We start from the raw sequence: 14,753 nt of genomic DNA, 5'->3' as shown, positions 1-14,753 counted from the left end.
AATAATTACAAACAATATATTTCAATGTACCAAAATAAGTATTTATCTTAAAATGACATTAGATATACCTAGGTTATCTGCTTATATTTCTGTTATCAATGTATACTAATTTTCACTTAGTTACTATTTCATAAATTTTTTTGGCACATTTCAGCACAAATCACATAAGCTTATGCATAAAATATTGATAAGATGTGTGTATACACACAATCCACAACAGAAAAAATTGAACTATAATAAACCCAGCTCATATTCTTGAAGAATATTGTAAAAAATTGAAAACCCCCAGGATGAGTTGTTCTAGTAAGAAAAGCACCTGTTAAGACATATGGGTCTTATAATCAAACAATTCCCTCGAGCAGGTCCCTATACAAACTCTACCTATCAATTCGTCCAGTTACCTATATTTACTGTGGTGATAATAAAACAAAATGACAAATGTCTTTGATAGTCATAAATACTTATTCCTGGGGATACAGAGTTATGAGCTGAGGTTGCATTTGCAAACCACCATACACACTCGACAGCAACACTTGAGTGAGGACGTAGTAAACCTCCTGGGAAAGCTTTAGAAAAGGGCCAACCGCAAGAATCCGGTGGCGGGCAATTCACACACCTTCATTATAACTCTGAGCAATCGCAGACGCAGAATTTCCAGAAGTGGATCTAGGGGGGTGTCCTTCGTGGTGCTGGAGACCCCCCTGGGGATACAAACATTACCTCTTTTATTTCAAACTTCATCAATTGATGGCAAGAAATGCTCAACTTAACATTCACTTACCACCTAGAAAGGGAGGCAAGGTTATATGAAATGTCAAGACATACGATGGTGTCACAGGTAATGAAGGTCAAGACACCCTGCTATGTGGCTGAAAGTCACAACTATACGAGCCAAGGATGTGTTCTGGAATGGGTCGTCATGCCTCTTAAGGTTGTAAGCATGTGAACATGTGCCAAGGAAAATTATGGAAAAAAATGAAGTTACATAAGGCAAAGATCAGGTTATGTACTATATGCTTTTAGGAATAACATGTAGGATTGCAGTCCAAGATGGAGTTTAGGTTTCGTGATTACCACTGTGAGGAGAAAAGTGCTGTAAGTTTGGTGAAGATATTTAAGTAATTTTCTCACATTACGGTAAATTAATGACAAGAAATTAATTAAACAATACTTAGGTAATACAATATTTTTTTCATATACACCAAACATGTTCATGTCTACTGACTGAGGAGAAATACTTGGCAAGTACAATAATCCCATGCTTTACGAAAGATCTCACCTAAATCCAAGGTGGAAGGTCAGACAGTGTAAACAAATCAACAACTTAAAAGACACAACCATCCAGAAATCCATGGGTCCATTCTTAAGAGGGTTGGCATGATTACTGGTTACATCACGACATTCACCCTTTTCCCAAGTATCCTGTTAGATTCTTTTGAAATAGTTCAACTTGTGTCTGGATTCTTTTTTTCACAAACTGAAGAATAAAGGTCTGAATGAAAATAGATCAAACACTTTCTGGCAATACTACCTTGAGCACAAATCACTGGCATTATCCTTAATGTGCTGATAACGCTTCTAAAACCTTTCATCACCAGTGATATGATTAAAGCCATCCTCACCACTACTTGTGTCAATAAACTACCTTGGTCACTGCCACCTTTAGCATAACAGCCACAAATGCATTAAATTAACAAAAAAAAAATTAAAATGCAGAATCTTTACATACTAAATAACTGTTATCTACTAACAATATCAAGGAGCACGTTTAAATATGAAAAGCAAAGCATCCTAAATATTTTAGAGCAAGGCTGCATTTCTTAAATTTTTAGCAATGTTGATTTTAAGTAAAGCTGTAGGCATATATATATATATGGCAAAATACAACTCACCAAACAAAACCAAAAGCAATTAAGTCAATATCACACTGTGTTATGCTTTAACTGATATGTATCACTGTGGTACCTGCATATCTATACACTTCTAATGAGCTCAGTGACCAACTCAAAGCCTGAGGCATACTCACACCAATATCTATTACATGGGGGTCTTCATAACTATGCATGTGTTACAACACTCCACTGCTCGGAGTTACACCATGAGTTAAAAATCACCTTTGGTGAGACTGTATCACTGGGAGTACAGTCTTGTCAAAGACTTTCTATCTCAAAAGGAGTATACATTTCCCAGCTACTGGAAGGAGTTCAACCTCAGGCTGCAGGAGCCTTTAGGAAGGTCCTGGGTAACACCAGGACTCTTTCACAGAACTTGGTCCTAAGTAACCATAAAAAAAAACTACTGAAGCATTACCAGACTCCAACTGCAAAGTAAATACACCAGGAACAAGACGATAACTTTGGTAATGGATGGGAATACAGACTTATAAAAAACCTTTTCGCCCCAATGAAGTCCATCATTTTCCTGCTCCTGCATGAAGTGCAGCCTTAGATCTGATGAAGCCCCATACATGGGGTTCTGAAGATGTATAATAATAACATATGTACATTGCTGGTGAGGTTAGTGACCAACAGAAGATCGAGACATGTTCTCACCATACCACTGTTACTTTTCGTGTATTACATGAAGGAAACATATACAATAGCTTAACATGTGCATACACACGCATAAATGCACTCAGCTTATGTCACATAGCATCAGGGTCTGTGTATGCCTGCATTCTTCTTATAGCAGTAATACCTCGGAGACGTATCTCATTCTTTCTCTTTCCTAGCCCATTCTCCAAACCACCGCAGCACTTCTATTACTCAAAATTATTCTACTATTCCACCAAAGAACCAGAATATGGCAAAAAAAAAAAAAAAAAAAATCAAAACATATCCACCTTTAATGTTCAACCCCAAAATTCATGACTCAATTGTTCTACCCACTGAGCAAAACGATGAATCACCCAATGAAAATAATGTACATAGATTTAACCAGAAAAAAGCAGACTCTTAAATCAGGTGAGGTCAACATCTGAATGTCTGGCACTTGTGACTCACTTCTTCCCTTGGCTGCTGGCCACCTCTGTGGCTGCTACTGCAGCTACTACTGCTGTTACAGATTAGCAATGTTAACCTCAGTCCAAGGGGTGCCCAACTTACAAGTGTCTGACCTATGAATACCCATGGTTACGAATAAACTCCAAACAAATATTCAATTCCTAGCACAACACAAAGTCAATTACTCATACCTGCAAACAGCTGAACTGCACCTTTTTTCATTTAAGTATTGCTTAATACAATATCTAATACATTACTACAATCAGGTATAGGTATTTCCTCTAATTCTAAGAATTTCTTTCCATTTTCCGTCTTATGAACAGATCGACTTATCCCCAGGAACCCCTCTATTAGTGAAACATTTTTCTGTATCAGAGTGTGACAAAGGTTAGTTCAACACTCTAACTTATGCTTCTTGAATTGTCAACACCACTCTTTGGTTTCCTCCAAGGTATATTCATACCAAATTCAAACAAAATCAGACAATGGTTTTGTAGTTATCTCGATGAAACCAAATTGTGGGTGAATGGACGGATGGAGAGAAAATCTAATGACCACTGATCCCCTTAAAATTTTTGAGGCAGGCCAAAATAAAATTCATCCACGATAATACAGTCCTGTAGTTTGCACCACAGTACTCAAGGATCGTATCACTGTGCTAACAGGTTGTGCCACTGTTTTCAAGGAGTAAACGTGGACAAATGGTGTAACTCGAGAGCACAATGATATAATCCTTGAGCACAACAGTACAACCTTTGATCATGATGGTGCACAATTCTTAAGCATAACAGTATGTCCATTTAGAACTACAGTATGAACCTTAAGCACAAAGGTCCACCGCTTGAGTATAACAGACTAAACCTTGAGCACAAAAGTATGGCAACTGAGCATGAAGGTATGATTCATAAGCACAATGGTACAACCCTTGAACATGATGGTGCAACTCTTGAGCAAAACAGTACAACCATTGACCATAACAATATGACCCCTAGAGCTTAACGGTATAACCTTTCAGCATGAAGGTATGACACCATGAGCAAGACGTTACTGTCCTTGAACATAACAAGTATGATTTCTTAAGCAATAAGACTTGACCTTTTTTGCAGAACAGTACCATGAAGGAACAGCCCTTTACCAGGACAAAATGACCCTTGACCATAGTGGTAAAACCCTCCAGACGGACGGGGCAACTTGAGTACAACTTAACCCTTAAACACAGCGTGACCCTTGAGCACAATGGTGTGACCTCTGATAAGTTTGACCCTCCTCCCGTAAGGTGCCGTAGCCTTTGACCTGCTGCAGTATCATGACCAGAGGTTGCATTGTGGTCCTCAATGATGACATCCACAGGTTTTTAAGGGACGCACCACGGTACTTAAAGGGATGTACCACGCTCAAGGCCCATAATGCTGTGCAAGGGTTACATCATCATGCTGAAAGGCTTCATGGTAGTGCTTGAGGTTATCATCCATGTGCCCTGGGGATGGAATCTCCTGCAAGAAGGTAAAGGTACAGTACCGTGGCATGCTGAAGACTTCCCCCACCCCCTTCCCCAGACATGTACCCCATGACATTCTATTCTCTCTAATGTGTATATATAAAACAGCAGCAATTTCCTGTACACTTCAAAACCAGCACCCCTCTCTCTTTCTTCCCCTGAATCAACGCCCTCTTCCGCATTCACACCCACCTGTCTCTCACAGAATGTTCCCAGCCTCTCCACCCACGCCTAGCTCACAGCAGTCACCAAAATAATAATACTGTCGTAAATGCTATTTTCAGACCAAGGCTGACGGTGTGGATATAAAAAGGCACTCGTGGGTGAATCCAATGGCGCCGCACATCATCATTTCTCAATGCTTCTACTAATACTCTATCATTGTCATTATCATTATAATTATTATCATAATCATTATTACGGTGATCATTATAATAATTAAATTACAATTATCGTTCGAGTCAATCATAAATACATTGATAAGGCAGCCAAACACGGGTCCATCAACAATCACCCTTGGCTTTCATAAATCAACCGTGGAATTCCCTCATTGACACATTGACCATCGTCTCCCAACTGCTGAAGCCATTGTCATCATCCATGTAACACCCACTTCCATACAGCATGCTAATGTGATCCTTGAAACTTCGTGAAGGCGCGGAAGTTCTATAGTAAGTCGTCTGTTGACAAGTGACCCCAATGCTAGTTGGGCAGTGGGGCATTTACCTATGCCCTTATTAACTCTCTTCATGTGACCTGTTCCTCTCTCTCTCTCTCTCTCTCTCTCTCTCTCTCTCTCTCATAACCTCACTACACACACACACCTCTCCCCCCCCAACCTCGACTGCATCTATAATATGGGCAGCGAGAGCCACCCTTCACACCAGGGGGAATTCCAACTCCCTATTTAGATCTGGGTTGGCGACGCAGGAAGACATAGCGCCCGCCACCCCCTCCCACCCATCCAACCCCTCCCTCTACCTCCTTGTACCCCCCTCCCACGTCAATCCTCCCTCTACCTCCTTGTACCCCTCCCTTTACCTCCTTGTACACCCCCCCCATGTCAACCCTCCCTTTACCTCCTTGTACAGCCCCCCATGTCAACCCTCCCTCTACCTCCTTGTACACCCCCCCACATCAAGCCTCCCTCTACCTCCTTGTACCCCCCTCCCACGTCAAGCCTCCCTCTACCTCCTTGTACCCCCCTCCCACGTCAACCCTCCCTCTACCTCCGTGTACCCCCCTCCCACGTCAACCCTCCCTCTACCTCCTTGTACACCCCCTACGTCAAGCCTCCCTCTACCTCCTTGTAACCCCCTCCCACGTCAACCCTCCCTTTACCTCCTTATACAGCCCCCCATGTCAACCCTCCCTCTACCTCCTTGTACACCCTCCCACGTCAAGCCTCCCTCTACCTCCTTGTACCCCCCTCCCACGTCAACCCTCCCTCTACCTCCTTGTACCCCCCTCCCACGTCAACCCACCCTCTACCTCCTTGTACCCCCCTCCCACGTCAAGCCTCCCTCTACCTCCTTGTACCCCCCTCCCACGTCAACCCACCCTCTACCTCCTTGTACCCCCCTCCCACGTCAACACTCCCTCTACCTCCTTGTACCACCCTCCCACGTCAACACTCCCTCTACCTCCTTGTACCACCCTCCCACGTCAACACTCCCTCTACCTCCTTGTATCCCCCCTACCACGTCAACCCTCCCTCTACCTCCTTGTACCCCCCCCTCCCACGTCAACCCGACCTTAAATCGAAAGCACACCACGTCACACCCACGTCACAATGGTGACGCCTACCTTATCCCTACTGCAGAACCGTCACGTCACGTCGCGTCACGGTGTTATGCGTCACACACCAGGTAAGGTTCTAACCTGAAATACATTTCACATCCCACGGAAATCACAACCTCCACGTCTGTCATACATCATACAGCTGTATAGAAAAAACAAGCGAGCTCAGAAAGTCTCCATTGAAAACAACTCCCTTTCGAAAATCATCCAAAGTGGAGACAGTTGAAAATAAACAAAAAAACAAATTGATAATTTCCGAACTTTTCAGGAATGCCTGGTTAATTCACAGTGTAATATGTATAATTCCTGGTTAATTCACAGTGTAATATGTATAATTCCTGGTTAATTCACATATAGTATGTATTATTCACTAACTCGCTCGTATAACACTTTAATCTACGATGCATAAGGATCGTAATTGTTATACACTTGGGGATAATATATATATATATATATATATATATATATATATATATATATATATATATATATATACGTGTGTGGAGGGGGGGAATTCTTTCGTCTATTTCCTTGCGCTACGTCGCTAACGCGGGAGACAGCGACAAAGTACAATAATATATATATATATATATATATATATATATATATATATATATATATATATATATATATATATATATAATAAAACAGAAGGAATTAGCATTCAGTGTCCTGGTTCGTAGCGAAGGTCTTCAGTGGTTCACAGCTTCACTATTTGTGTCACTGCTTCACTCGTTCACTTCTTTGATGCTACAGTGATTCATTCACTGATGCCGGGCCTGGGCTTCTGTGAACCACTGTCTCGATGGTTCGCTGGTTCACAACTCCGTTACTTCAGTGGGCTAGTTTCGATGCCGAACCAGTTCACTGTCTTCAACGCTTGGACTGTTTCGTTGCTACAGTGGTCCACTTTGGCTGCCTAAGTGGTTCGCTGTCTCTGATTCACTGATTCGCAATTTCGTTAAACCAGTAGCGTTGATCCTTGCCTAACTGGTTCGCTGTCTCTGATTCACTGATTCGCAATTTCGTTAACCAGTAGCGTTGATCCTAACGAGACTGAAGGCCGTTTCATTTAATCAGTCATTAACCTTTCACTTCCTGGGAGTAAAAAACCGATGAAAATAGACTCAACCTAGTTTTAATTACTTTATAAATACTTCTCTTTAACCATAAGTGAACCAGATAGACCAGAAGTCAATATTAGTGTCTAAGATCGACTCTACCACCCCAGGGACCAATAAAAGCCTAAATAATGACTGAATAACATCAAAAACAACCAAGAATTTTAATTCCCAAGACGAGTGACCAAAGAAAAAACAAGAAAAACCCGCTAATAAAGACAGGAGTTAGCTCGCGTTCGCTAACTGTTGTCATCGCCAGCAGCCACCCAAACGCGAGGCGCCTGCAGCAGAACCAGACACCAGGGTGAGAGGGGGGGAGCAAGTCGCTAGCGGCCACCAAGAAAAGCGCTTGGCACGACGGGTTTCCATTATGAGCGTCCCTCCTCCTCCTCCTCTCCCAAGGGGCACCGCCATGGCCAGCGCGCCCGGGCGCGCCCCCCGGCAGCGTGCGTCTGCCAGCGAACCCAGCGTTCGCTAACTTGATCTCCTCCCAACCTCAGCCGTGTTCCTCTGTTTGGAATGTAACACGCCGTGTTCCCTTGTTGGGAATGCAAGACGCCGTGTTCCCCTGTTGGGAATTCAAGAGCGTAAGAGCTGTGTGTGTGTGTGTGTGTCTCTCTCTCTCTCTGTTAGTGAGAGAGAGAGAGAGAGAGAGAGAGAGAGAGAGAGAGAGAGAGAGAGAGAGAGAGAGAGAGAGAGAGTGTGATAGTGTGTGTGTGTGAGAGAGAGAGGGGGGTAGGGAGCTGAGTAAGAGCTGTGTCTGTGTGTGTGTGTGTGTGTGTGTGTATCTCTCTCTGTTCCCGAGAGAGAGAGAGAGAGAGAGAGAGAGAGAGAGAGAGAGAGAGAGAGAGAGAGAGAGAGAGAGAGAGAGAGAGAGAGCTTTTCAACCCCCCCCCCCCCCCGGATGACCACGAAGGCACATACGGGACCTGGCTGGCACCCGGCCACCAACCCACGAGCGCTTCCGGTGAAGAAGGGCGTTTACTTCAATATCGACGCGTCTTGACCAAACTTTAAACGCCTGTGTGTGTGTGCTCTACACCCCCCCTCCTCCCCCCCCCCCCACACACACACGTGTAATAAAACGAGAGCGTTATTTACGCATGAAAAAAATAGAAAAAAAAAATAAATAATGGCCAGAGGCGGGAGGGAGAGGGGGGGGGGTGAATGAGATCGTGTGTTGCGCGCACGCGCGCGCGCTCGCAAGAGCGAATTCATGAAATTGGAAAAATCACTTGATTGTTTCACTCACCACAAACAAGGGCGAGTTGTTGGCTACCCTGGCTGCTGAAAAGACTCAGAAGGTCAACCCGAATACAAGGGTTCGTATCCCATGTATACCACCAATCGCTACAACCACGTATATTCCTTTCTTGTCTTTCTTCAAAGTTGTATTATTATGACAGCACAACACCTGCTTTACCCTGTGGGGAAACCATAGGTGGACAATGACACCCCATGTTCTCTACGCGTTTCAAACATGAAAAATATTACCTACACTATTTCTACCCTACATTACACTGGGTTTTTAAGAGACATTTTCTCCTATATTTCGTCCATGTGAGACTAAATGAACGTAAAAACTAACGAGACATTTTAACAAATACCTTAGAACAAGTTACAACCATATCTTAACCCATATATATATATATATATATATATATATATATATATATATATATATATATATATATATATATATATATATTATCCCTGGGGATAGGGGAGAAAGAATACTTGCCACGTATTCCCTGCGTGTCGTAGAAGGCGACTAAAAGGGGAGGGAGCTGAGGGGGGCTGGAAATCCTCCCCTCTCATTTTTTTTTTTTCCAAAAGAAGGAACAGAGAAGGGGGCCAAGTGAGGATATTCCCTCAGAGGCCCAGTCCTTTGTTCTTAACGCTACCTTGCTAACGCGGGAAATGGCGAATAGTTTGAAAGAAAAAAGAAATATATACCATACACAACATAACGTGCTTCACGTGCCAAACCAAATGAAACAAGGACAACGCTTCTCCGTAGCAAATCTAGACCAATTTTAGACCTGCTGGGGGGGGGGGGGGGGAAGTGAAAAATGCGTAGAAGAAAATGGGAGGCAAAGTATATAAAGAACCCATAAAATACACTTGCGTCATTGGCGTATACCAGTACAGTTGTAGATGGTATGGTAAAGTAACCTTAACAGACACCTGAGCTGTTCGCTTGCATTGGGTACGCATTGGTTTATGGAGTTTATGATGGTATGTAGAATGTTCTTGTATCTGTCCGTTACGAACCCAGATTGGAACGAGGCGATTGGGGGTGAGGAACAGAGATTTGTGGTGGAGTGGGTGTGGGTGTGGGTGGATATTATACGTGACATGTCTGTCAGCATTTTTTTCCTTTTTAACGGCCATAAGATCTGTCAGTGTTGATCGGAGAGGGTCGACTGGGAAAGCAAGATTAGGGCCTGTTGACAGGGTGGTGTAACGACCGCCCAAAGATGGTTCTCCCTGACCGTTTCTACACTCTAATTGGTCCCTGTGTGTGTAGGTGTCAGAGGGAGGAGGACCAGGCTGGGGGAAAAAAGGCGTTGCTGCGAATAGGGCTCGACTGTAGATGGGTGAGAGCCCTTCGCAAGGAGCCCAAAGGGTGGGACGCCTAGTGACCTCCGTGGGCGGAGAAGGTACAGATGGTATGAGGAAGACTTTAATGATTGGAAATGGCACGAGTCTCCCACTTCGAACCGTCGTCTATGGAGAGACCATGAAGTCTGAAGTGCCTCAACAACCAGGAGGATGTCAGGACCCAGTGTGATGATGTCAAAGGGGGAGGGAGGGAGGGAGGGAAAGGAGGGAAGGGAGGGAGGGCTGTCTGCGTCCAAATTGATGCGCGCCGTAGGAGTGTTTTTTTTTGGGGGGGTAACGGCGATGCTGTTAGCTGTAGTGGAGTCCTGAAGAAGGATGCTGGAGGTGTCCCTCAAAGGACACTGGAGTCAGGATGAGGCGTTGGTGGAAGGGGGGTGTGGGGGGGGGTCGACTTCATTTGCAGCGATGGTCTGCGTCTCCTTCGAGATGCAAACTGATAAAGATGCGTCACTGATAAAGATGCGTCCTTTGATGCGTCACTGATAAGGATGCGTCATTGATAAGGATGCGTCCTTTGATGCGTCATTGATAAGGATGCGTCCACTGATGCGTCATTGATAAGGATGCGTCCTCTGATGCGTCATTGATAAGGATGCGTCCTCTGATGCATTTTTTTTTCCCCCAAAAGAAGGAACAGAGAAGGGGGCCAGGTGAGGATATTCCCTCAGAGGCCCAGTCCTCTGTTCTTAACGCTACCTAGCTAACGCGGGAAATGGCGAATAGTTTGAAAGAAAGAAATATATATATATATATATATATATATATATATATATATATATATATATATATATATACACGCAAACACACCTTCTAAAGGAAAACTGCAACACTTTGGAAACAAAACACAGACTCTCCATCCTTCCGTAAGTCATCCATCTCACCCACCACAACGCCTGGATGCCTTTGACATCCACATTTCCACCCCTGGCCTGATCAATATGTGGGAGAAGACCTTACTGTGGGGGAGGAAGACGAGACCAGACCGAACACGAAGACGAACCATCATAAGGAAGGTGTGGGTCGGGTGTGCAGGTGTATGTTTTTGTGAGGAAACATGGACCAGACTTGATCCTAAGATTGTACAAAAGTGGGGTTGTTGATCGTCAAGAGCGTAAACGCGTCATCGCAAACGCCACTCTCGCGCGTTCAACGCCACTCTCGCGCGTTCAACTCCACTCTTGCGCGTTCAACGCCACTCTCGCGCGTTCAACTCGGGTTCTATACGTGTCTCCGTCCGTGCGTCATTGCCAACGAGCGAGCGCAAGGACGGACGTGCTAACAAGAGCCGGTAACACTACGAAATGACCTCGTTCCTGAAGAAAACGGACGGCGAGGCACCCACACACACCACCCCAACTTTCCAACGAGACGCAAGACCCATTCACGCACATACGTACGATATGTATCAACCCTTAAAGGTCTAGGAAGGGGGAAAGGGGGGGTTGAGAGAGAAAGGGGTGAGACACATGAAGGGGGGTGAGAGAGAGAGAGAAGGGGGTTGACACATGGTGACCTGCGGGTCAAGAAAATGCCTACCCACCATCATGCCGGAAGTGGCATCATCTCGCGTGAACTGGAAGCAGTAGGTCGGGGGGGGGACGACGACCCGACCTGGCACTGTGCCACGTGTAGGGAGGGGAAGGCCCACACCGTGCCACGTGTAGGGAGGGAGGGAGGGAGGGAGTGGAGGGAGGGAAAGAAGGCCCACACACACACACACACACACACACACACACACAGAGCCTCCTGATCTACGGAGATGGCCTAATAGATGGAGTAGATCGAAGCCTGGCCATGTTGGCCCAAGATGCCAAGGTCACATGTAAACAAAAACGTGGATGGTGGAAAGATGGCACCACACCACAAGGGAAGCTAACAAAAAATAGCTCAAAAAATAAGCAAATTGGTGTAGTTAAGCCAGCTCCGCCCCAGCACACGGGGGTGTAGCACACTCCAAGTGTATCCACACACCCACCCACACCCACACAATCTAATCTATCACCCATCTATCAGTCTATCCATCCATCTATCTTAGGTTACGTTTGACGATACATCGCATTTGAAGAAAACGCGACTCGGGGAGTGGGGGATAGAAATGGCTGGTGGCCACATTGGCAATATCAAACGGAACACAATTGAGATAGAGAGATAGATAGATAGATAGATAGATAGATAGATAGATAGACAGATAGAGAGAGAGAGAGAGAGAGAGAGAGAGAGAGAGAGAGAGAGAGAGAGAGAGAGAGAGAGAGAGAGCGCTACCATCAGCATTAGTCTGTCTGTCTGTCCGTCTGTCTGTATCTATAAGGAGGGGGGTGAGGGTGGGGTGTGGGGGGGTGGGTGGACCGCCGTCCCTATACCTCCCCCCCCCCCTCCCTGCCCTAACAGGGGGGCGGGGGAAGGGGGGGGGACTGTGACACAATTACCCCCTGCCAACAGGGACAACAGCAGCTCCCCCCCCTGCCAACAACAGGGGGAGACATCATCAGCTCCCCACATGCGGTTGTCAGTCCCAAATGGACAACACTTCATCCACGTTTCAGTAGGGGGCCCTCATCCACGTTTCAGTAGGGGGCCCTCATCCACGCTTCAGTAGGGGGCCCCTCATCCACGCTTCAGTAGGGGGCCCCTCATCCACACTTCAGTAGGGGGCCCCTCATCCACGCTTCAGTAGGGGCCCCTCATCCACGCTTCAGTAGGGGCCCCTCATCCACGCTTCAGTAGGGGGCCCCTCATCCACGTTTCAGTAGGGGCCCCTCATCCACGCTTCAGTAGGGGGCCCCTCATCCAGGTTTCAGTAGGGGCCCCTCATCCACGTTTCAGTAGGGGCCCCTCATCCACGCTTCAGTAGGGGCCCCTCATCCACGTTTCATTAGGGGCCCCTCATCCAGGTTTCAGTAGGGGGCCCTCATCCACGCTTCAGTAGGGGCCCCTCATCCACGCTTCAGTAAGGGGCCCCTCATCCACGCTTCAGTAAGGGGCCCTCATCCACGCTTCAGTAGGGGGCCCTCATCCACGCTTCAGGCTCCAACTTTGCAAGGCGTGGGACGAGGCGTGGCCTCGCTCCCTCAACACCAAGCCTTTCAGTATCCCACGCCCCCAATACCTGACATCCACTAGACCCAAAACCAGACCGAACGCCCCATTAACTCACCCCCCCCCCCCCCACACACACACTCCACACCCCATCAGATCTCCAACACACCCCCCCCCCCACACACACACACTCCACACCCCCCATCAGATCTCCAACACACACCCCCCCCCCACCTTCTCCCCCATCCCCCAACGCACCCCCATCACCCAGACACAATCACTAGAAAAAAAAACTGCCAAAGAAATAGACACGTCCTGACGTCCATAAATACTCGTCCATCCACAGCATCAAATAAATAAACAAACAAATAAACAAATAAATAAATAAATAAATAAATAAAGATATTAAAGCTTCCAGGGAAAGGAGATTTGAGTCTGTACATATCGTAAAGGAACTGAATGTTCTACGTCTTCCATTTCATTCTTGTATATCCCCAGACGATGTGATGATGATGACATGAAAGTGCACTTGGGAACTTACCGTCAAAAAAACTAGACCTATATATATATATATATATATATATATATATATATATATATATATATATATATATATATAAAATGTTCGTCATTTCCCGCGTTAGCGAGGTAGCGTTAAGAACAGGGGACTGGGCCTTTGAGGGAATATCCTCACTTGGCCCCATTCTCTGTTCTCTGTTCCTTCTTTTGGAAAATTAAAAAAAAAAAAAAGAGAGGGGTGGATTTCCAGCGCCCCCCTCAGCTCCCTCCCCTTTTAGTCACCTTCTACGATACTGCCTAGAATGCTCCACCCCCACTTCCCCCCCCCCCCCCCCCACTCTGCGTTACAATAAATCACATTCCTCACTTCTGTGTGTGTGTGTGTGTGTGTGTGTGTGTGTATGTGTGTGTGTGTGTATGTGTGTGTGTGTGTGTGTGTGGGTGTGAGAAATCCAGGGCCATCCATTCACCAGGGGTGTTCTTCGTGGCTAAGACGAATATCCCACCCCCCCTCCATCTTGTCCTCCTCCTCCTCCTTCTCAGTTGGCACCACTGTGGGGGGGGGAGGGTGAGGGGGGAATACCGCTCCTCCTCCTCCTCCTCCACCACTGGACTTGGCAACTGTGCCACGTCTTCCCCCCTCCTCTTCCCCCCATGCAAGCCAGACGTCTACTGTCGTGCCTGTGTGATTGTGGGGGGGAGGGGAGGGAGGAGGGGGGGGAAGGAGGGGGGGAGGGAGTGAGGGGTGGGTGGGGGGTGGGCCGGCGGGCCGGCGCCACTCGCCCACCACAACCCCACCCACCCACAGACACCCACCTACCCACCTAAGAACCCACCACACCCACCCCCTCCTCCTCCACCCCCACCTCCTAAACCTAACCCACCCACCCACTTCCCCAAAACGAAGATCCGTGACCTCCTCAAAAAGCTCCAAAAAAATTCGACCTCCTCCCAAACATGAGCTAATAACTTTTTGACATCTCGACAGCCCACCAAAAATAATTTCCCCCCCCCCCATTTTTTTTTTAAAATAGACATCGAAGGTCCGATAGACCCAAACCACCATGTCGTCACCTGAGTGGTGGGTGGGTGGGTGGGTGGGTGGGTGGGTGAGTGGGTGGGGGTGGGTGGGTGAGTGGGTGGGCGGGTGGG

General features: G+C 46.4%; 1 protein-coding gene across 22 annotated transcripts in view; it reads right to left on the bottom strand.

Annotated features, from left to right (window-relative positions):
* Usp47 (ubiquitin specific protease 47) overlaps positions 1-14,753 on the bottom strand; it is a 78,718-nt gene that overhangs the window by 39,838 nt on the left and 24,127 nt on the right. For 12 of the 22 annotated variants that reach the window (XM_071662104.1, XM_071662103.1, XM_071662114.1 and 9 more), the window contains one exon: positions 617-701. The exons of the other annotated variants lie outside the window; for them this stretch is intronic. In XM_071662104.1, the coding sequence (XP_071518205.1) occupies positions 617-701 (85 nt within the window). The remainder of the gene's footprint in view (positions 1-616; positions 702-14,753) is intronic. 22 annotated transcript variants of the gene reach the window in all.

The sequence above is a fragment of the Panulirus ornatus genome, chromosome 5, assembly GCF_036320965.1.
Source record: "Panulirus ornatus isolate Po-2019 chromosome 5, ASM3632096v1, whole genome shotgun sequence".
Classification (NCBI taxonomy): Eukaryota; Metazoa; Arthropoda; class Malacostraca; order Decapoda; family Palinuridae; genus Panulirus; species Panulirus ornatus.
The sequence above is the reverse complement of the archived record's forward strand: the minus strand, read 5'-3'. Positions and strand labels throughout refer to the sequence as shown.